The 23,521-nt window shown below is 34.5% G+C and overlaps 1 protein-coding gene across 1 annotated transcript in view; it reads right to left on the bottom strand.

Moving 5' to 3' along the window:
* LOC125667904 (uncharacterized) overlaps positions 1–840 on the bottom strand; it is a 29,894-nt gene extending 29,054 nt beyond the window's left edge. The window contains exon 1 of the mRNA XM_048901584.2: positions 591–840. Coding sequence (XP_048757541.1) covers positions 591–840 — 250 coding nt within the window. The remainder of the gene's footprint in view (positions 1–590) is intronic.
* Between the last annotated feature and the right edge of the window lie 22,681 nt (positions 841–23,521).

Here is a 23,521-nt window from a genome sequence, read left to right as displayed (position 1 = left end):
AGATTGATTGTGACTTACCGGACACCGGATTATAGAACTAATAAAGATTGATTGTGACTTACTGAACACCGGATTATAGAACTAATAAGGGTTGATTGTGACTTACCGGACACCGGATTATAGAACTAATAATGATTGATTGTGACTTACTGGACACCGGATTATGGAACTAATAAGGATTGATTGTGACTTACCGGACACCGGATTATAGAACTAATAAGGATTGATTGTGACTTACTGAACACCGGATTATGGAACTAATAAGGATTGATTGTGACTTACCGGACACCGGATTATGGAACTAATAATGATTGATTGTGACTTACCGGACACCGGATTATAGAACTAATAAAGATTGATTGTGACTTACCGGACACCGGATTATAGAACTAATAAGGATTGATTGTGACTTAACGGACACCGGATTATAGAACTAATAAGAATTGATTGTGACTTACCGGTCATCGGATCATAGAACTAATAAGGATTGATTGTGACTTACCGGACACCAGATTATAGAACTAATAAAAATTGATTGTGACTTACCGGACATCGGATCATAGAACTAATAAAGATTGATTGTGACTTACCGGACATCGGATCATAGAACTGGACCCGTGGATCCCTATCAGTATACATCCGTAACTCATCTTGTTTTTCTTCAAACTGACTAAACACGTGTTGCACGTACGCAGAAACGGGCCGACGTCTGGGCACGGGCTCACTAGATTCAATCCCGAGCTTCTGAAGTTCTATTGTCACTTGAGGGGAGAGAATTGCTCCCTCGCGGACAGCAATGACCAACGCAGCGAGACAGAGGAAAAGCCTGCTTTCCGTCATTGTTCTGATGAGAGCAGAGCGTGTCAAACCCTTATATACTACTGGGCGTGTTTCTGCGGTTAATTGGAAGAATTCCCATCGTGCGATACATTTTTTTCCACATATCACTTACCCTTAATCGGAATATTTTTGATTGCAAACAAACTTGTTATTTTATACGACTATGATCATGTAATTTTTAATCATATGCATTTATATTTCATAATTCCATATCAATATCTGTTCTTTATCAGAATTATCTAGTTGCTCTAGAAATGTAGCAGATAGGTGTATCAAAAGATTGGTAAAGGGAAGGAGCTCAGGCCAAGAGCTTTGTGTCACCCTGAGAAGCATGCGGTTATTAAAATGTGTTGAAAATCATATTTTCAGTGATTTACCAAATGAATGACAAAATAGATGGTCCAGTATGCCATTGTTTTCATGTTGCATCAGGTTTGATAAAGAAGACACATCACTAATGTTTTTCTTTACAGCCTGCAATCTTGTAATTAAGTCTTTCGTTTCCAATTCTTTGTTTTCATTTCCGCAGATCATACTGTATAAAATATTACTTTACTTTTCTGGGTAGATAATGAAAAAGGTATGCAAATTAAGTTTTGGAAACGATGCAAGGTATTGTATTGTCAATATATATACATTTGTGTGTGTGTGTGTGTATATATATATATATATATATATATATGCACTTTTATTTCCCAATGTTTGTCAATGATAAACTTATTGGTTGTATTTCGCGATAAACTTCCGTCAGTATAAATTGTAAATATGAATTTTGAGACGAATGGGAAGGACGGGGAAAATTTCTGCAGTATGTTTCTATTTTGAGGGGCAAGTGGCATAGGGTAATTTCTATAGTCTGTTTGCAGGATCATATTGAAAACTAGTGTTATCGCTAAATATGTAATCCTGGATAAAGAAAGGTCTTGTATTATTATTATTATAATCATGCATTGAGAGGAGTATAGCTTCTGTTTATATTATGAGTAGCAAAAATCATGGACTAATTTCTTTAGTCTTTTTCTATTATGAATTGGGTGTATCTTATAATTTCTGCATGCTTTATATCCCTATATCATACAAACAAGGTACCCATTTCTGAAATGTTACTATTTTAATAAATATTTCGAAAATTCTTGAAGTTAACAACAGAGAAAAAGAGATATCAGTCCCGTGTCCTTTGACCTTTACTTATCTGTACAACAGAAGTATTTTATAATGTCTCCTAAGTTCTTTGGACTATTGATAATCGAAATATCATTGAAATCAGTCGTTCAATTTGAATAAATTTAAGAGGCTGGATCATCAGCCAAATTCTAAAGTTACTGCGAGTGATCGATCAGGATTTTAGATTTTATCCAGGGAGGTGCATCTGGTTTTTATTGAGATTTTATTCCGCGAGACGCATCAGTGCGTTTTTCATTTATTAAAAAGTAATTAATTTATAGGACGAATATTTGATCGTTTTAGAATATTTAGATTCAATTCAGCTTAATTCAGTTTGAAATCATGACAATAAATCAAAGAATATTTCAAAAAGATATCATTTATGTTTGAAGGCAAAATACTCCCGCGAAATCTTGCCTTTTTATGTCTAGGTTGATATTTACAAGTATTAGAATAACTACATATTACACCTCCATACAAGCTCGGTAAATTTTTATCGTGTAACACATTCCCATAAGTTCAAAATTTACATCGTACACATTCTTAAAAGTCTTACGAGAAAATATTGAGTTCATTCACTAAATTCTTCACTCGCCGCAAACCCAGTTGGTTTATGTTTATATAATAGTCTAACTATTTAGGGAGAATGAATCACCACTTCAGTAAAATATTACATTGCCCTTGTCATTTTTCAATTTAAACTTTGTATCAACAAGTACATTTTTTCAGCCAATGTAATTTTAATTTGATGTTTGAAAAACTCTCATTATTTAATTTAGGATGAAAATTGTTTTGACAAACACCCCCCCCCCCTCTCTCTCTCTCTACTTTCCAAAAGAATGTGCTATTATCCAAACTAATTTTTCTGTCAAAACAAACCCTTCGCACTTAAAACTAGCTGCAAGACGTACTGGCTTTACTCGTAAAATTCGAATTATCTGGTAAAAAATTATATGTTTTTGTTACATAAAATTACTGTTACATAAATCAGTGTATTTCTTGTAGTACTTTGGTGGTTTACGAAGGAAGGAGTGGGTTGGGTCCACAAGCAATTTTATAACGCTATGGCGTCTAATAATAATACTAGTAATAATATATATCCAGGTAATACATGTAATATGTAACAATTTACAATATAAAAAAAATAAAAGGATGCTGCGTAACCATATATTATATATTGTATTCTGATTTTACTATTATACATGTATTATATATTGTATTCTGACATTTCACGCAAAACATTACAAAATCACTCACCAGGTGTCATCACCACTCACAGATGTCATATCACAATTTAAGGAGAAAATATACTCACAGATGTCGTATCATAATTCAAGGAGAAAATAAAACTATCATAGATGTTATATCACAATTTAAGGAGGAAATACACTCACAGATGTCATATCACAATTCGTGGAGAAAACAAAACTATCAATGATGGTATATGGTTATAAAACAATAGAATAACTAATGCTTATGATTAATATACGAATGAATAAACTTATAAGGGATGACACTTAAATGAATAGATGATTGGCAGAAGCAACACACAGAAATATAACATACAAACGGAGTTCATTGTGTCAAAAACAATACGAAGGAAGATGAGCAATACACAACAACCTTGTCAATATCCACATTGTTTTCTCTTCGTTTAGCAGTCATTGAAAGGTGTTCTTTGACTACTATTTTAAAACTGACCTTATTAATAATGACTGATGTTCACAGGGAGCGAATTCCAATCTAAATGGCCTTGTAATGAAAATTTGATTTGCTGTGTGCCCCAACACTCGGAACTTTAAAATTTATATTTGAACCGCCCATTCTGATGTTATTAGTTTGATTTAAAGGGGCATTAGCTGTGAAAGTGAAGGCAACCATTTTTTTTCAAAATATCTCAATGGCATGGGAATATATATCAATAAATAATAATAACATTTATTTCATGTAAAAAGAAGAGAAACCTAATAAAATTACGTTAGATAACCACTTTTAGTGTAAAGAAATACATAAGGAAGAATTGTTATCTTGCAGACATTAATTACTTAATCTACCAAAAGCACATATTCATGTACCTGTTTTTAGGGTAAAAAGTGTTTGAAATCATTAAATACTGGTGTTATTACTGAAATATATAAGATTGGGCAATTTTCATTGAATTAAATTTTTGGTGACAAAATGACAGCAGAGCTTGCTAGTCCATGAAGGAATGCTGGACAACTCGCTCCCTATTAGGACAACTTGCCCCCTTTCTTGAGACAACTCGCTCCCAATATTATATATAAATATATTATCACACTTTAATCCTATTTTGTGTGTGTGCACGTGAGTGTGTGCGTGTAATTGTAATTTTTTTTTTTTTTTTTTTTTTACACTTTCAATCTATAAAGATACGTCTTTTTATTTCATACTTTAACACGAATGGTGAAATTCAAATAGGATTATACGCAAATTACTTCATTCGAAAAAAAGGTATACTTTTCAAAATTCAATTGACTAGGAATTATATTTACTGATCTTCACGTAATTTATTAAAAGAAATAAATGTCTCGAATATTAAGGAAATTTTTAGGTTTTTTTTTTTTTGGAGGGGGTGGGTGGGGATGGTATCAATACGGTATGTATACTACGTAAATGTGAAGCGAAGCTCGAATATTCTGATACGTGTAATTATCTTGTAATACCTTTCTCAACAAATTCTTGCTGAAAAATCATAAAATTCCCATTTAAGAAATTTTATCATAACGGCTTTGTTTTATTGATTATTTTTACGCGGTTAACGTTTGAAGTAAATATAACAGCTTAAGGGAAATCAAACAATTAGATTTTCAAACACAACAGAAGCGGATTATTGATAATTAATTATACTACGCCAGCTGAAGAACCAAGCCCATACACTACCTACCAAAACCTAGCTTGTTCCTGCTATAAGTATATATTTTACAAAAAGTGATAATGAATTTACTGGACCCAAACACTGGATTTTCCCGGCTTGTGAAAAAAAAGACACGAAGTTGGGTTTTATATATACATGTCTTTTTGTCTGTGATGTAAATTTTATCTACAATTTTATCTATTTTCGATAATACATCTCTTGGATTGAGACCAAAATGGTAATTATAAACATGTATGGTATGAGGGGGCGAGTTGTCTCAAGAGAGGGGGCGAGTTATCATGAGAGAGGGAGGGTTACCCTGAGAGGGGGCGAGTTGTCCCCAAGAGGGGTGAGTTGTCCTGATACCCAATGAATGATATTGAAAACATGATTCTGTCTAAGTTGACTTACTCTGCCAGATACAGAGGCACTATCAAGTGTTTAGAGGAACCAATTGTAGAATTTTCTCAAATAATCATCAAAAGCACCCCAGCAATCACTTCTGTCGACAATGTGCACATACGTTCCTAGATTTCTGTACAGAGATATTATTCACTAATTTAGTTCAACATTACTAAATGAGGAAGGAAAGTAGATAAATAAACAATTGTATTTTGATTGTAGTAAGATATTTATTGTGCATATATATGTACACATATACATATGTAGACTCCTTCCACGCACCTGACCTCACCTCTGGTGTTTCCAAGTGCCCGTGTTCTGCCCAGTTCTGGGTTTTGTATTCTTTATGTGATTATGATATATGAGATTGGTCACTGTTCCAAATGTAAGGAATTAATCAGGGACTATCTACACATCTAAATGACATAAATTGTAGTTCAGAAATAGATATACATGTAGTTTACTTTTCAATTTGCTAATTTGACAACTTACACAGCGTTTTTAAAGAAAAAAATTGCATTCATGAATTTCTTAGATACATTAAAACAAGTCGGCCATCTTTCAAATGAGACTAATTGATGCAAATTAGATAAATTTTCTTTTCAAAGATTAGCTGTACCACTCCGAAAGATATTGACACGCACCCTACTCACTTATTCGCATTTTATAATGACGCACTTCTGTCACTCATTGTCCTCTGGTCACGTAGCAGGTTATGATCAATGACAAACTATTCAGAGCCCTTTAGTTAACTGTTCTACTGAGCATTTCTATTTTGCTCAATTGGTCAAAAGATTGTTTTAATGTGAATATTTAGGGGGAAAACACCATCGAATGTCCTTCGATTTCAACAGTATTTTATTCATGTATATATATAGAAAATACATACATAAATGGGATTAGGCATATATACGCCCTTTCCATAGGTCAAAGGTCAGTTATGACAAAATAAAATTAATATAGTACATGAAAACATAACCAAATGATTGAAGAAAAAGAAATTTACAAATAAGAGAAAAAATAAATAATTAAAAAATGGAGGATATGACTATGTACCGGTTAAGTTAAGAATATAACAATTAATACATACAATATTTTGGATTCAGATGTACATGTATGTTTAGCTGTACAGTGAAGTATTCAGTGAGTACATATTTACATACATTTTGCACAAGAATATCAAATACTGAATCTTCGACTTTTTTCAATGAAGGAATGAGCTGTATCAAATATTTTTGAATTAGTATTAAAAGATTCGCCATTGACACCATTTAACAATATTTCAACTGTAACAGGGATATTAATAATTGAACTTACGTTATTCAAGAGCACTTCTCTTTGTGCATTGTACATGTTATATGGACATTCCATGAAGAAATGGTGACTATCCTCACATGGATTACCACAAAGATTACAAGATGGATTACTAATAAGACAATGATTAAAGAGATGCGCATTAAGATTGCTAGCCTGATTGCGAAGTTGGCAATGTATGATGTTTACTCTACGTTTACCATAATTATATAATTTAATATATGTATTTCTTGCGGGTTTTTAAAGTTTGTTTTTGAAAGATGTAATGGAAGGTGATTTTGTTATGTCTTCAGGAATGTTATTTCATAGTTTTATTGTTGCTGGTACAAAACTATTCATCTATGATGATGTACTAACCCGAGGAACAGTATAAGTCCTAGAGGCCCTAGGGTTGTAATTATGATGTGATGATTCACATAATTCTAACATTTCTACAAGATAGTCTGGAGTATATCCATTTATGATTTTATAGAGAAGAATAATCCTATGATTTCTTCTTCTGATTTCTAAAGGTTCCCATCCCAGTTCAGTATAGAGTTTACTTCTTGAAGAATTATATCTCATTCCTGTAATTATACGTGCTGCTTCAATTTCTACATCTTCTAGTAATTTTGAATCTTGTACGCTACAACCATCCCATACAACATCACCATATTCTAGTACTGGTCTGATAAAAGAAATATATATTTTGATAATGGAGTCTCTACTAAGTGTGTATTTGAGCATTCTAAGAATATTTAGACAATTGCATGCTTTTTTGTAAATTCGTTGAATATGTGATGAGCAACTTCCATTAGACTGGAATTGAAGGCCTAGATGAGTATGCTTGTCACATTTCATAATTGGTTCACCTTGAGTGCCAAAATGTATTGTAGGGTAGGACATTGATTTTCGTGTGAAATCAACATTTACAGTTTTATTTGGGTTAAAATCCACTGCCCACTGCATAGACCAGCTTCTAATACTTTCTAGATCAGATGTTAAGGACTGTGTTGAACTAATTACATCATCATCCACTATAACAAACAGAGATGTGTCATCTGTAAAAAGCCTTATATGATTTACTAAGTTAGTATTGATGTCATTTATGTATAATAAGAATAAAAAAGGTCCTAGTACATACCCTTAAAGCACACCTGCTTCATTACCCTTATATGTAGATGAATAACCTTCCAAGACTACTTTCTGAGCTCTGTCACTTATATAGTTCTCAATCCAATGATACAGATTAACCTGGCTAGCATTTTGTCTTAATTTGTATAATAAACCTCTATGTCAGACCTTATCAAATGCCTTAGAAATGTCACAGAAGACAAATCTAATATCTTTACCTTTATCTAAATTTGATATAATATTGTTATAAATTTCTATAAGTTGATTTACAGTAGAATCGCCTGGTTGAAAACCGGACTGATATTTTAATAATAATTCATTATCATGAATAAAATTATACAGGTGTTTGAATATAATTTTTTTCCATAATTTTACATACTGAACTTGTTAGAGATATTGGTCTATAGTTGGCAGGGTATTGTGGATCACCTTTATTTTTATATACTAGTGTAATACTGGCTTTTTTCAAATATTAGGGAGAAGGCCTTTTTTGAGGGATAAGTTAAAAAGTTTAGTTAAAAGTGTTTTAATGGAGTTGGAAATATTTGTTAGGATTTTAGGAAGAATGCCATCTGGACCAGGTGTTTTTTTATCACTTAGGATTATAAGTTGGTCAATTAAAAGATCTGCAATAGAGTGCTGATGAGGACTTGGTCCATGTGGCCTAATGTTAGGTTCATTATCTATTTTCGATACAGAGACAAAATAGTCATCGATTGCTTCAGCTTTCCCTAATGGATGAAAGAATATATTACCTTCTAATCGAATTGGTGGAGACGGCTCACGATTTTTATTTCGTTTAGAGAGGGATTTTACAATTCGCCACCATTTACCTAGAGGAAAGTTTTTATCTATTTTTGCTGTTAGTTTTTGCTTGAATTCCTCAACAGAGATCCTTATGAGGCTAATTACTTTATTTCTTAAGTCTCTATAGTTTTGCCAATGCTGTGGATTTTTTGTTTGCTTTGCTTTATGGTGCATTCTGTTTCTTTGTCTCATACAGCGTATTATAGAGTTGTTCATAAATGATTAATCCTTGGGTCGTATTGCAACAGTTTTTTTTGGTATGTGTAAATCAACATGATTGTTTATTACATTCATAAAATTTGAGTATATATCATTGATATTGTCACCGTCAAATACACAATTATCCCAGTTAACATTAGCAAGATCCTGATTAAGTTTTTTATAATCACAATCATCATAATATCTTATGACCCTTTTATATGCATATTCTTTATGGGTTTAGAAGGTTAAATTAACACTTATAGGACAATGGTTGCTACAGAATGGTACATATATACATGTATTTTGGACCAGGTTTTTATGATTAGTATTGATAAGATCTATGCATGTACCATTTATTGTTGTGATTTGTTTCCTCAGTAATTAAATTATAAAGTCCATACCTATGAAGTATTTGTTTAAAAGTTTTTGTATCAGGACCATTTTGTAACATATTGATGTTAAAATCACCTGTCAAAAACAATGGCAGGTTGGTAGTAATAGCTTTTTCTAAACTAGCAGAAAGAAAGTCCCAATGATTAACTCTTGAGCTTGGTGGTCTATATGCAAGGTGAAGGTAACGAACAGTGATCAATCTCATAACTCCTATAAGCAATACAAAATAGACAGTCGGGCAAACACGGACCCCTGGACACACCAGAGGTGCCCAGGAGGAGTAAGCATCCCCTGTCGACTGGTCACACCCACCGTGAGCCCTATATCCTGTTCAGGTAAACGGAGTTATCCGCAGTCAAAATCAGTGTGCCAAGAACGGCTTAACAATCGGTATGTATCTTTCTTTAATGTGAAGTTTGTTGGCTGCATATAAAGCTACCCCTCTCCCATAACTATTCCTATCTTTTCTTAATGGAGGATGAAAACCTGAGAGTTTTACATCTTCATTTTTACAGAATTGTCTAAATGTGTCTCTGTGATTGCGAGGATTTCACATGTAGATAGTTCACTATAAACAATATCTATTTTGTTAACTAAACTACAGACATTATTGTGGGTGATCCTTATAGATTTGTCATTGTTAACAATATTTGATTACCCAGACTTTACTTCAATTCCTCCTGTAATAAGTAACAAGTATGGTACAACTAAATCGAATGTCCTTCTTCTGAATCTCCATTTAATAAAAGAAATGCTAACTCGGTGTTTTAAAATGTTAGAAGTTGTCTATTATGGGAGAAATTCCCTAATAATTATGAATAAATTGTGTGAAAATGGACAAAGATGAGTGTTCAAATTTCATAAATACTTTGAAAAAAAAAATTGAAAACTAGTGTTGTTGTTCAGTAAAGAATGAAATTAACCAAGTAGTTAGATTCCTTCTCTGCGACGACAGATTATGAAATAAAAAAGTGAAGATAAAACAAATATAAATTAATCTTGTGTTTTCCGAGTCACATGGTTACGTGATGACATAGTATGTGTAAGACGTGAGAAAATATGAATTAATTCCTGTTGACGATCAGTAATATACTGTGTGTGCAGTTAGTTAATGTGCTCATGCACCACAAAGGCTGTCATTGGTCATTACCATAAATCTCTTTCTTTCTCGCATGTGGCTTAGTGTAAAATGCCGATTGTTAATTTTTCAGTTTGGAGAGGTGGTGAGGATGGAGTAACTCTTAAAATTCAATCACAATTCGCCCTTTCATAATTCGCCCTTCCATACGCACAGGAGTAAATTTACATTAATGAAAGGTGAAGATTATGAACAGTGATCAATCCCATAACTCCTATAAGCAATACAAAATACAGAGTTGGGTAAACACGGACCATTGGATATACGATCAAGTGCCTAGGAGGAGTAAGCATCCCCTGTCGACCAGTCACACCAGCCGTGAGTCCTATATCTTGATAAGGCAAACGAAGTTATTCGTAGTCAAAATCAGTGTGTCAAGAATGGGATAACAATCGGTATGAAACACGCCAGACAGCATTTGATCCAATGATAGGTTGTACTGGCAAACTAGATCGTTATAATGACCATAGAATTTGTGAAATGCCGACTTTAAACGACACTGTTGAAACCCCTGCACCATCAACTTGTTTGTCAGTAGGCCGTCTCGATTTAAAAACTTAACATACGCAGAACAAGCTCTTGCGTATCTAATCAGTTGAGATGTTGCACACGTTTTAATAATCTGTTCATAGCTTATTCGACAAGCAAACTTGTGTGTATAATTTGTTTATAAGTTCATAAAATATCTATCTATCGATTTGGCTGTTTGTAGATTATTTTACGTCACATTCAGCGTTAATTGCATTTTTCAAAGTTTATATAACTAACCGTATCAAGGAGCTTTGTAAAACTGACATGAGTATTTGGATGTCTTAAAGAACACTATAATTGTTGGGTTGAAGGCATGATATATCTATATGCCCAGTAGCATATTTAATCTGGGTCATACGATTTATTACAACTCATAACATATTGATAATAAATCATATTGTATCCCATTTAAAATCAACAGACTTGACTCAATCTACAGCAGCTGATTGGAAGTCTGAGATATATGATCTTAGATCATTACTTCATTCATTGAATTGGCATCGACTGCATTCGCGCATAACGTAGTAGAACAAGCATTAGGGCAATTTTACCAGTGACCCCGCCTCTCCACACCTCCAACGCTCTTGGTCAGTAGTCTACACTAAGCCCTCACTTTATTGCATTTATGGTCCACCAATCACGTGAAGAAAGCGTCAAGATATTGTACGGTATTGTTTATTAACAACATGAATTACACAGTTGAAATTTTTCAAAGATTTGCATAGAATTTATGCTAAAATAATTAAATAAACATAAGTAACATGATGTGCATATCTATGTGACATGCTAATTCATAATGATGTAAAAATGGATAATGGAGGGTAACAACCACCATTCTTCACTGGTTTTCTAGCATTGGAACACTTATGAAGATATTTTGTTTAAAAATTTACACAATTGCAATTGATGACAATTGAATGAAAAGGTAAAATTAACGAACAGTGATCAATCTCATAACTCCCACAAAGAATGCAAATTAAGAGTAGGGCAAACACGGACCACAGAACACACCAGAAGTAGGATCAGGTGCCCGGGAGTTTAATAATTTTAAAAGTAGGAAGTTAATTTTAAATTGTTTCTTTATATGTGTTTTCTAAGATGATTCAAAATGGACAAGACAATATGAAATGGCATGAGTTTTTATCCCTATGAACATAATCTTAAAGTCCCATGTTCATGAAACAAATGAAAATATACAAACTTTAAGAAGAGAAAATAAAAATAAGAACAGTGGCCAATTTCATGAATCTTACAAAGAATATAAAAGTTGGGGAAACAGGAACTCCTAGAAACGCCATACATATTGTTGATGGTATCAGGTAATTAGGATGAATGGACAACCCCGCTAATAACCATCAGTTTTGAGAAAGATATACAAACATTATGGATCATAAAAGTTTATGCACGCATCATAAGTACGCATATGCTTTGATAACATTCATTACTCATCATTACCTTTTTGTCAACATTAAGGCACAGACAACTAGGATACGCATTTGGAATATGGGAACTCGCGAATATTTGTTGTTTAGTAGACAGATCTCGTTGCAAAACAAAAAATGAAAAAAATGCCTATGCCAATAAAAGTGTTTCCGCACACAACCAAAATTAAATAGACAAAAAAAAAACAAAAACAAAAAAAATGAAATAAAACAAAAATATATGGCATATCAAACGTTGTAATATTTGATATTTCCCATTTGTATTGTATAATTTTCCATTTGTGTTCTACATTTTCCATTTGCATTGTAAATTTGTTTTATTTGTAATCTATATTTTCTATTCATATTGTATAATTTTCCATTTCCATTGTATAATTTCCATTGTATTATATAATGTTTTCGTTTGCATTGTATAATTTCCATTTGCATTGTAAAATCTTTCATTTGTATTGTATCCGAGGGATTGTTTATTTTGATTTGTTACGAAGGATTTCATTAGTTTTGATCCCACTTATATTTAGCCGTCACCAGCTGTAGGTGACTTACCACAAATAGACTTACTATATGCTCAGCGCACAGTGGCGTAGCAGTGGGGGTTCTTTAACGTGCCAACGCCTGTCACAACATGGGATGTCTGATTTTAAGGCCACATTATCAAAAAGACCCGTGATTCTCACTTTTAAATAGCCATGCGTATGGGAAAGTATAAGCTATATTTACGTCTAAGGTTTGATACAGCCATGACACGAGTAGAACTCAAACTTGGCTTTTTCAACACCTCGCGCATTACCAAATTCAATAAACGATAACTTAGATTAATCCATTGAATAGTTGTAACAAACCAAACTCGATGTCAACAATTGGTGGGGACCCAAGGGCCAAAGTCCCCCGAATCCACTGAATTCTGACTAAATAAAATGGGCATGCTTTTCTGGACAGTTCTATATTAAAGAAATAGATCATGTTGGGGGTGGGGTGGATTTGCCATTGCTATCCAGAACTAGCTATGTATTTTTTTTAAAAATAACTAGTCCTGTATGGACCTGGTCGCGGTAGCTCAGCGATATATCGCTTGGTTTGTGGGCGTGAGGTCGTGAGTTCGAGCCACGCTCCTGTCATTGCCGCATCAAATCTAAGACATAAACATAGGTAATGATGGCTCCTTTGCCAAACACTCGGCATTTAAGGTAGCTCACTACACTAAAGCTTATACTCTTTATGACACCACGTCACAAGATGGCGATTTAAATGTTTTGTGAAATTATTTGTATCGATCGATTTGTTTGTCTATCATCGTAGCTTAGTGGTTAAAGCATTGGGCTCGTAAACGGCAGATCTCGAGTTCAAATCCCCCAGAGTCTTTTGTTCATAAGCACCCCTTTTCGTAGACAACGAGAAGATCACTGGATCAGGGGCCCGTTTTACAAAAGAACTTACGACAAAGTCGCAAATCTTGAATTGTATTACACAGTTATTAGTTTGAATGAAGGAATTAAAACGTTTCTGAAACTTAATTTTAATCATTTCTTCACTATTTTACATTGGAGTGAATTATATTACAATAAGCGGGGAATTCCAATATGTAAAGTTGATCGTAAGTCGTAAGTTCTTTTGTAAAATGGACCCCAGGATCCTAGGCACTGCATTTCCATATGGATGCAATGATAATGTATATGATGTGGGAAATTTGACTAGTCCACAAGGAAATAACGTGAATGTGATGGGACTCTTTCCCAATACCCAAAGACGGAAACGCAGTCATGGACATCGTTCATATCAAAGATTAAGTATAAATGATGACACGTTTGATTCACTTTTGCCTTACGTCAACAGACAAATAGGTCCACATCATATTCGTACAAAACTTGTAATTCCATTGAGAGTTTTACACACGTTATTTGAAGAAGCTATGGCTAGTCTATACTTGGATTTTTCAACACCTGAATATAGACTGAACTCTATGATTATGGATGTTGCCTACCACAGGCTCTATAAACCAGCACGGACCATGGATGATATTCCTTTCAAATCATGCCACCAGTTCCTTCAGCTCAAATTTACAAACAAAGGAATAGATGCCGTCAACATAAGCAACATTCTTCGTCATAAAAGGGTTCAGTCGTGTATTCCAACTTATTTCAAGTTCCAGTCTACACCCTGTATTTCCTACAGCTATAATTCTACTATTGCATCCAAACTTTTTAATTATAAACAAACTTTGTAGTGCCTAGATATATACCATCTTATACGTAATCCACCAACATATTCTTGTTCTTCATCTTCTTTCAATTATAGTCCAGCTGGACATGTCATTACTGGTGATGTTGATATAGTTGAAAATGAGGACCTCAAATCACTTATTCTAAAAGATCCTAAATACAGAGAACCTCGGTCTTTTAATTGGCGACAGAACTTCATCTCTATTATGAATTCTGTCGAAGATTATGCCAGACGATGGGCTAAATATGAAAAAGAAGAACTTGATACATTGTCAGAATGGATTAAAAACATAAGAGGGATATTAAAATCCCGCATTAGACACATGAAAACAAAAGTATGTACCATCTATCCTTCTGTGTTTAGTAAACCAGAAGTGATAAAAGAATTAAATAGGTTACATGAGGAATATGTTTTGGTTCCAGCTGACAAAGCTAGTAACAACATTGTCTTTGTTTGTAAGGCTCATTCTTACAACTGTACTTTAAACGAACTTGGCATTAATTCCACTTTTGGTAATCATACTTATACTCCAACTGCCCTTTCAAAAGATGAAATTCTTCAAAACCATGCTTCAGATTTAGACACATTTAATATCCCAGTCAATGGGTCGAATGAATATGAGTTACCGTACCTATACTGGATTCCTAAACTACATAAAAACCCTTACAAACAAAGATACATTGCTGGATCCAGTAAGTGTTCTACCAAGCCCCTATCTTTGCTCCTCACAAAAATATTAACAGCTGTGAAGGAGAAACTTCAAACTTACTGTGCGACTACATATGCCAGAAGTGGTGTTAATCAAATGTGGATTCTAAAAAATTCTAAAGAACTTTTAGTAAACTTGAAATCGCAGAATTGTTCCCAAATCAATAACATTACAACCTATAACTTTTCAACACTATACACGACCATTCCTCACGATAAATTAAAGACTAGACTTTTTAACATCATAGACAGTTGCTTCGTCAACAAAAACGGAAATATTCACATCTAGTGATCAGTCATTCAAAAACTTACTTTGTTAAACACCACTCCGATTCCACGCACAAGTACTCTGAAGTTGAAATAAAAAATATGCTAGAGTTCCTCATTGACAATATCTTCGTGGTCTTTGGTGATCAGGTCTTCCAACAATCTGTTGGAATTCCTATGGGCACGAATTGTGCTCCTTTGTTAGCTGACCTGTTTCTATATTCATATGAAGCAGAATTTATTCAAAAACTTCTACGTGAGAAGAAAAAATATCTCGCTGTGGCCTTCAATTCGACATTTAGATATATCGATGACGTTTTGTCTATTAACAATAATAGCTTTCATTCAAATGTCGATTTGGTATATCCCCGTGAGCTCGAAATAAAGGACACTACAGAGTCGTCCACTTCTGCTTCATACTTAGATATTTTATTGAAAGTAGAAATTAACGGCAAACTGACAACTCAACTGTATGACAAACGGGATGATTTCAGCTTCTCCATCGTCAACTTTCGATATTTATGTAGCAATATTCCATTATCACCTGCATATGGTGTTTATATATCTCAACTGATTCAATATGCAAGAGCTTGTTCTGCGTATAGTAAGTTTTTAAATCGAGGTAAGCTACTGACAAACAAGTTGATGGTGCAGGGGTTTCAACAGTCTCGATTGAAGTCAGCATTTCGCAAATTCTATGGTCGTTATAACGATCTAGTTCGTCAATACAACCTCGCATTGGATCAAATGCTGTCTGATGTGTTTCATACCGATTGTTATGCTGTTCTTGGCAGACTGATTTTGACTACGGATAATTCCGTTTTCCTGATCAGGATATGGGGCTCACGGCTGGTGTGACCGGTCAACAGGGGATGCTTACTCCTCCTAGGCACCTGATCCCACCTCTGGTGTGTCCAGGGGTCCGTGTTTGCCCAACTATCTATTTTGTATTGCTTACAGGAGTTATGAGATTGATCACTGTTCGTTATCTTCACCTTGCATGTGTTGAAATAATTTTTTTGAAAATCATATTTTTACCCAAATATGTATATTTTTTGCCGTTTTGGCATATATACTTATTGTATATTGTTAGAACGTTCTTGGCACACTGATTTTGACTAAGTAAGTAAGTAAGTAATTTTTATTTAAAGTCGGAAACTATATACAGGTAAACAATAAACATGAGCTAAGAGCTCTTTAATCGATAACTCCGTTTACGTGATCAGGATATAGGGCTCACGGCGGGTGTGACCTGTCGACAGGGGATGCTTACTCCTCCTAGGCACTTGATCCCACCTCTGGTGTATCCAGGGGTCCGTCTTTGCCTTACTATCTATTTTTTATTGCTTATAGGAGTTATGAGATTGATCACTGTTCGTTATCTTCACCTTTCATCATATCTTTCATAATTAAATCAATTCGTACCGATTCTGGGTGTAGTGAGCCACCTTAATGTATATCCTATGTTGCGGCAGGTGTTGGTACTTTAAAGCACGTCTACATTTGTGGTACATCAGTGAACAATTCTCAAAGCAACGTTAACTAATGAAATCCTTCGTAACAAATCAAAATAAACAATCCCTGGGATACAATACAAAAAACATTTAACAATATAAATGGAAAATGAAAATTTATGCAATACAAATAGAAAATGTAGAATGCAAATGGAAAATTATGCAATGCAAATAGAAAATATAGAATACAAATAGAAATATAGACAAACCAAACGAAAAATATAGAATAGAAAAGGAAAATTATACAATACAAATGAAAAGGATAAAATATTGCCCCGTTTGACATGCCATAAAAATACTACTTCATGCATTCAAATAAGATACAATGTTATATAAATGTTAATAAAACAAAATATATTCTGCTATTCTTATATAATTAGATCCTGTCTTTTATTTTATACAATATTTAGTCAATGATATTGAGGCGATTGAGCGGTAGGCACAGCCTATACAAGTCCCCTCCTTGGAGATCGAACAATACATACATACTGACAAACAAGTTGATGGTACATGGATTTCAACAGTCTCGATTGAAGCCAGCATTTCGCAAATTCTATGGTCGCTATAACGATCTAGATCGTCAATACAACCTCGCATTGGATCAAATGCTGTCTGACGTGTTTCATACCGATTGTTAAGCCGTTCTTGGCACACTGATTTTGACTGCGGATAACTCCGTTTACCTGATCAGGATATGGGGCTCACGGCGGGTGTGACCGGTCAACAGGGGAGGCTTACTCCTCCTAGGCACCTGATCACACCTCTGGTGTGTCCAGGGGTCCGTGTTTGCCCAACTATCTATTTTGTATTGCTTGTAGGAGTTATGAGATTGATCACTGTTCGTTATCTTCACCTTGCATACATACATTTGTAAATTCCAGATCGTTGGAAAACATGTTGGTTAAGTACACCAACTACAGAGAACTAAAATATGATATGATATGGACACACATGGCTTTGATTATTATCATAGTTAAATTTTATTGTAACAGGGTTTCTGTCGAATTAAACAACAAAGTCCTGTACGGGTTCTTAGATCTCGATCACCTCCATTTTATTGCCAGAATCTATGCTAAAGATATATATGAAAGACACTCTGAAATATATCAAACAAATAATTATATTTACAATCATATACATCAAAGTGTCACTTATTTACACAAATTACTTCTTTAAAATATACACATGTATGTTACCATGATATTATAAAAGCTTAAAACACTGATACTATATTTATGATATTTCTATAATGACTATACAAACATTATTCAGGAATCATAGAATATATCATGAACACCATCATACCATTCTATGGGAATAAGTGGTGTGGCAATAATCCCTCATTTAAGGAAGTTAGCTCCTGAGCTTTTGGGTACAACTGCGCAGTATGCTACAACTAAGTATTCACTGGTTCCCATTGGTGCAAATATATTACACATCTATTGCTGAACCCTATCCAGTTGAATTTTTTTGTGTCAATTCAAATTTTGAAAGGGTTTGACAGGGACTATATTTTGTGGCGGAAGGATTCACTAATCAAAAAGTTCTAATTCTGCATGATATTACAGTTTCTGTTTCAGTCTATGTAAAATTTATACGGTACCAATTTTGATGCACAAGATGCGTATTTCGACAAATAATGTCTCTTCAGTGATGCTCAACCGAAATGTTTGAAATCCGAAATAACTATGAAGTTTTAGAGCTAAATATAGCCAAAAATAGCGTGCCAAAAAAGTGGATCTATACATCGTCTATTTTTATGCCCCTATACGTGTATTTCAGTTTTAAAATTTATGATACAGGTAGTTGAGACTTGGAACTAGTTCAAATGTTGTAATTCATTAACTTGGTTGATATACTTTTCCAAACAGTACACCGATTCTTTAAAAAGTTTTAATTAATTTACTCGAAATTTTGTATAAAAATTCAGTATTTTCGCCAATCATTCAAAAATTTGATCTCCAACCCCCACTTTTTAAAATTGTATTTTAAATTAGAAGACCAGACCTTGAAAATTATGTAAAATTTTAGAAATTGACATTACTCCTAATATGTCCTTTTAAACTCTCAATTTTGAAATCATGAAGTTTTTTGTATATCAAGTGCAAAAAGGTCATTATTCATTTCCTTTACTAGTATTAATTTCTTTTTTCATCTGTAGTGTTAGTAGACATGATTATGTATCTATTTTATGTAATTATTGATTTGTGTTGCTTATGTTGTGTTGACACTAACAGAAAAATCAAGTTTAATTGAATAAATTTTAAGTGCAAAAAGATCATGTTTTAGAACACTATAGGTCAATAACAAGCGTTGCGACCCCAGTTGTTCTTTTTAATTTCCCAATTCTCCTTCAATGTAGAAATCAAAAATACACTTCCCAAAAAATTGACATTACTCCAAATGTCAGGTGCAAACCTCTTTAACAAAACATGTCCATGGAGATTGAATGTAAATTATGAAGTTTACATAAATAAACTTGCATCATAAAAATAATAAGCATGTATTCAAAAATATACCAAATCTGTGAAACACATAAATTTAACTTATTTCAAGCTAACTGATTTATGCCTCACAAAATATCAATCTCACTGCGCAAGTGCTATGGAATTAAATCTACCAAATTATTAAGTTTACTGCTAATTAGAAATAATATTAAAGTTAGAAAATAAGCTTACCTTGTTAAAGAAATGATCAGTCAGCAGTCAAATGTCTGTCATATATTTTCTTCTTCTTCTCTGTAAACCAACTAGACAAAGAATGACTTAATATCACCAAGAACTTTTGGAGGGAAAAAGAACTGACCAATAAAACACCAGCTAACAACACTAAAACCGAACTGACCAATAAAACACCAGCTAGCAACACTAAAACCGAACTGACCAATAAAACACCAGCTAGCAACACTAAAACCAATAGTAGAACTGACCAATAAAACACCAGCTAGCAACACTAAAACCAAAAGAACTGACCAATAAAACACCAGCTAGCAACACTAAAACCAATAGTAGGAACTTCGAACACTTTCAAACCTATATACAAAAGTTTAATTAATGACCTGAGGCAGAATTCAATAAATCAGAACAGGTACTGCCTGTTCTACTTGGATAAGCATAAAACACATCTCAATGTAGTGGTTATTCAGATAATGTTTAATTTGAAATCTATATACACATTTGTGTAGATTTATTAATTTAAATAAATTAACAAACACTATTACATTATCACTATTGCGAAAATATGTAGTGTAAATTCCATACACTACATTTTCTGATATTTTACAAAATCTCTTGTAGATATCGAATCAAACACGAAGATTCAAATAGTTGTAATCCCGTGGTGATCCGGGTTAGAATAGGTCCTCAGTACCCCCTTGCTTGTTGTAAGAGGCGACTAAATGGGGCGGTCCTTCGGATGAGACCGCAAAAACCGAGGTCCCGTATCACAGCAGGTGTGGCACGATAAAGATCCCTCCTTGCTCAATGGCCATAAGCGCCGAGCATAGGCCTAAATTTTTCAGCCCTTCACCGGCAGTGGAGACGTCTCCATATGAGTGAAATATTCCCGAGAGGGACGTTAAACAATATTCAATCAATCAAATAGTTGTACAAATTATATTATTGATTATATTGATTAACTGATCAAATTATATTATTGATTAACTTTTCAGAAATATACTAGCACAACGGTACAATCATCTACTTTATAGAGTTTTAATCATCCCTCTATTGTTAAATCTTAACCTATTTTTCTAGTTGCTCATACCCAGGATCACTGAATTTTGTACTTGGGTATATGCATATATTTTAGAAAAATTATTCTTATTTTACAAACACGCAAGATCGTAAATACCGAGTTAGCAGAACTCTCTTGTAAAGAAGTCCAAAAAAGCGTGTCGATCTTGGACATTTTTTTGTTTTGTTTATTCAAACATGGTATTGGAAGACGATTTAACCTCCATATGCCTTTCACAAACAAAAGAATTTTTAGATGAAAGGGGTGTAAAAACGTCTGGGTACAGGAAAAATTTACCCCTGAATTTGGCTCGCGAAACCATACGTTTTGACCCAAGCTCTTCTCAGCTTTAGGAATTTCCTGGTTGACGGCAGTGGGGAAAATCCAGGTTGTGACTAGATGGTATCCATGAAAAGCAGGTGACCCACGAGTTACTTGCCCCTGATCATAGATAGAAAGATAAGTCGTACGTCGAATAATACTTCGTAAAGGAATGTGTTTATGATGAAGAAGGCAAAGAAAATTGTTGGGATTTTTACTTATTAAGATTACTAATTAAACCCTAATTAGCTCAACTATTAAAAATGTAAGAAATAAATAAAGCAATGAACGCAATATGGAGAGAAATACGATTTGATAGAAAGCGTACAGAGTATTATTTAATTAACATAATTCATCAAATCCTAATTCTCTCATATGTTAAAAACAGTAAGAAATTTGATATCAAAAACTGTAAGGGGCGAGATCAAAAGATTGATTTCGGATAAAAATCTAAATTCAAATAGTTAGGGGGAAGGGGGGTTAAAACTTCTGTAAGTTTCTTTTATCCGATATCGATTACACATTAGTCGAAAAAGGAGAAAGACAAGTGACTGTTCAAAACCACATGACGATATTAATTTTTAATGAACATTTGATAGTTTTAATCTACACTTTCATTTCTGAATAAACAGAAGATGGGTATACAGAGTTATTTATACTCATTTGTTCTTACTTGTTAATCGATTATAGTTTAAACACTCATCATATCTAGTTTAGAGGGTCGTTGCCGGGGCGGAGGGGGGGGGGGGGGACGTAAAACTATGTGAATTTAGTTTTTTTGTCAGACATTGAACTTTTGATCTCGCCACTAGGAAGTAGATAAAACAACGAATGCAACATGGAAAGAAATATTTAATAAGAAGACTTATTAAAAGCAATACTGATGATACCTAGCGGTGGTCAGAGTAAAATATGTTTAGAAATTATTTTTGAAAGTACAGAAGAGTATTTTTGATCGAAAATTAATCATAGAAATTATTTTAATTACCCCCACCCTCATTCAATACACAAAATCAACAGAAAACTTTCATTCAACATTATAACTAATTAAAAAGAGCATTCCCCTAAACCTGCTTTTCACGGATATCAAGTTAATTATTAAGGCCAAACTAACTCCAGATACAGGGCGATATAAACACCTACTTTTGAGGGATACCAGATAAGCTTTGCCCCCCCCCCCCCCCCCAACCAGCGAGCCCAATGCTAGACCTGCCTTTCAGGGATACCGAGTTAATTATCAAGGCTCAACTAGCCTGGGTTTCCGGGCGCTAAAGTCACCTATTTTTGAGGGATACCAGATAAGCTTTGCCACCCAGCGAGACCTATGCTAGATCTGCCTTTCAGGGATACCGAGTTAATTATCAAGGCTCAGCTAGCTCGGGTTCTTGGGCGATCTAAACACCTACTTTTGAGGGATACCAGATAAGCTTTGCCACTAAGCGAGACCTATCCTAGACCTGCCTTTCAGCGATACCGAGTTAATTATCAAAGCTCAACTAGCTCAGGTTCTTGGGCGATCTAAACACCTACTTTTGAGGGATACCAGATAAGCTTTACGACCCAGCGAGACCTATATCAAACCTACCTTTCAGGGATACCGAGTTAATTATCGATGCTCAACTAGCCCGATTTCCCGGGCGATATATACACCTACTTTTGAGGGATACCAGATAAGCTTTGCCCCCCAGCGAGCCCTATATCAGACCTGCCTTTCAAGGATGCCGAGTTAATTATCAAGGCTCAACTAGCCTGGGTTCCCGGGTGCTAAACTCACCTACCTTTGAGGGATACCAGATAAGCTTTGCCACCCAGCGAACCCTTTATCTGACCTGCCTTTCAGGGATACCGAGTTAATTATCGACGCTCAACTAGCCCAAGTTCCCGGGCGCAAAACTCACCTACCTTTGAGGGATACCAGATAACTTTTGTCACCCAACGAACCCTATATCTGCCCTGCCTTTCAGGGATACCAATTAATTATCAACGCTCAGCTAGCCCATGTTCCCGGGCTCTAAACTCACCTACCTTTGAGGGATACCAGATAGGCTTTGCCACCCAGCGAGCCCTATATCAGATCTGCCTTTCAGGGATACCGAGTTCATTATCGACGCTCAACTAGCTCAAGTTCCCGGGCGATAAACTAAACTACCTTTGAGGGATACCAGATCAGCTTTGCCACCCAGCGAGACCTATGTTAGCCCTGCCTTTCAGGGATACTGAGTTAATTATCAACGCATAACCATTCCGATTTCCAGGGTACTGTGCTAACCCGTCTTTTAGGGATAACAACTAAGATTTTCTATACAAGGAGCAAACGTAGTTCATGATGACTACTACGACAGCCGGGTAGGCTCATTTTTCAGACGTGAAAAGGAGTTAGTTATCTCGTTATAAGGATTTAAGTATCTCGTTATAACGAATTAATTTTTTCATTATAACGAGTAAATGATCTCGTTACAACGGGTTATTATCTCATTATAACGAATTAGTTATCTCTTTATACTCGTAACTAGTTCATTATCTCGGTTATAACGAG

The sequence above is a fragment of the Ostrea edulis genome, chromosome 4, assembly GCF_947568905.1.
Source record: "Ostrea edulis chromosome 4, xbOstEdul1.1, whole genome shotgun sequence".
NCBI classification, from domain to species: Eukaryota; Metazoa; Mollusca; class Bivalvia; order Ostreida; family Ostreidae; genus Ostrea; species Ostrea edulis.
Note: the sequence above shows the minus strand (reverse complement) of the source record. Positions and strands in the feature narration are given on the sequence as shown.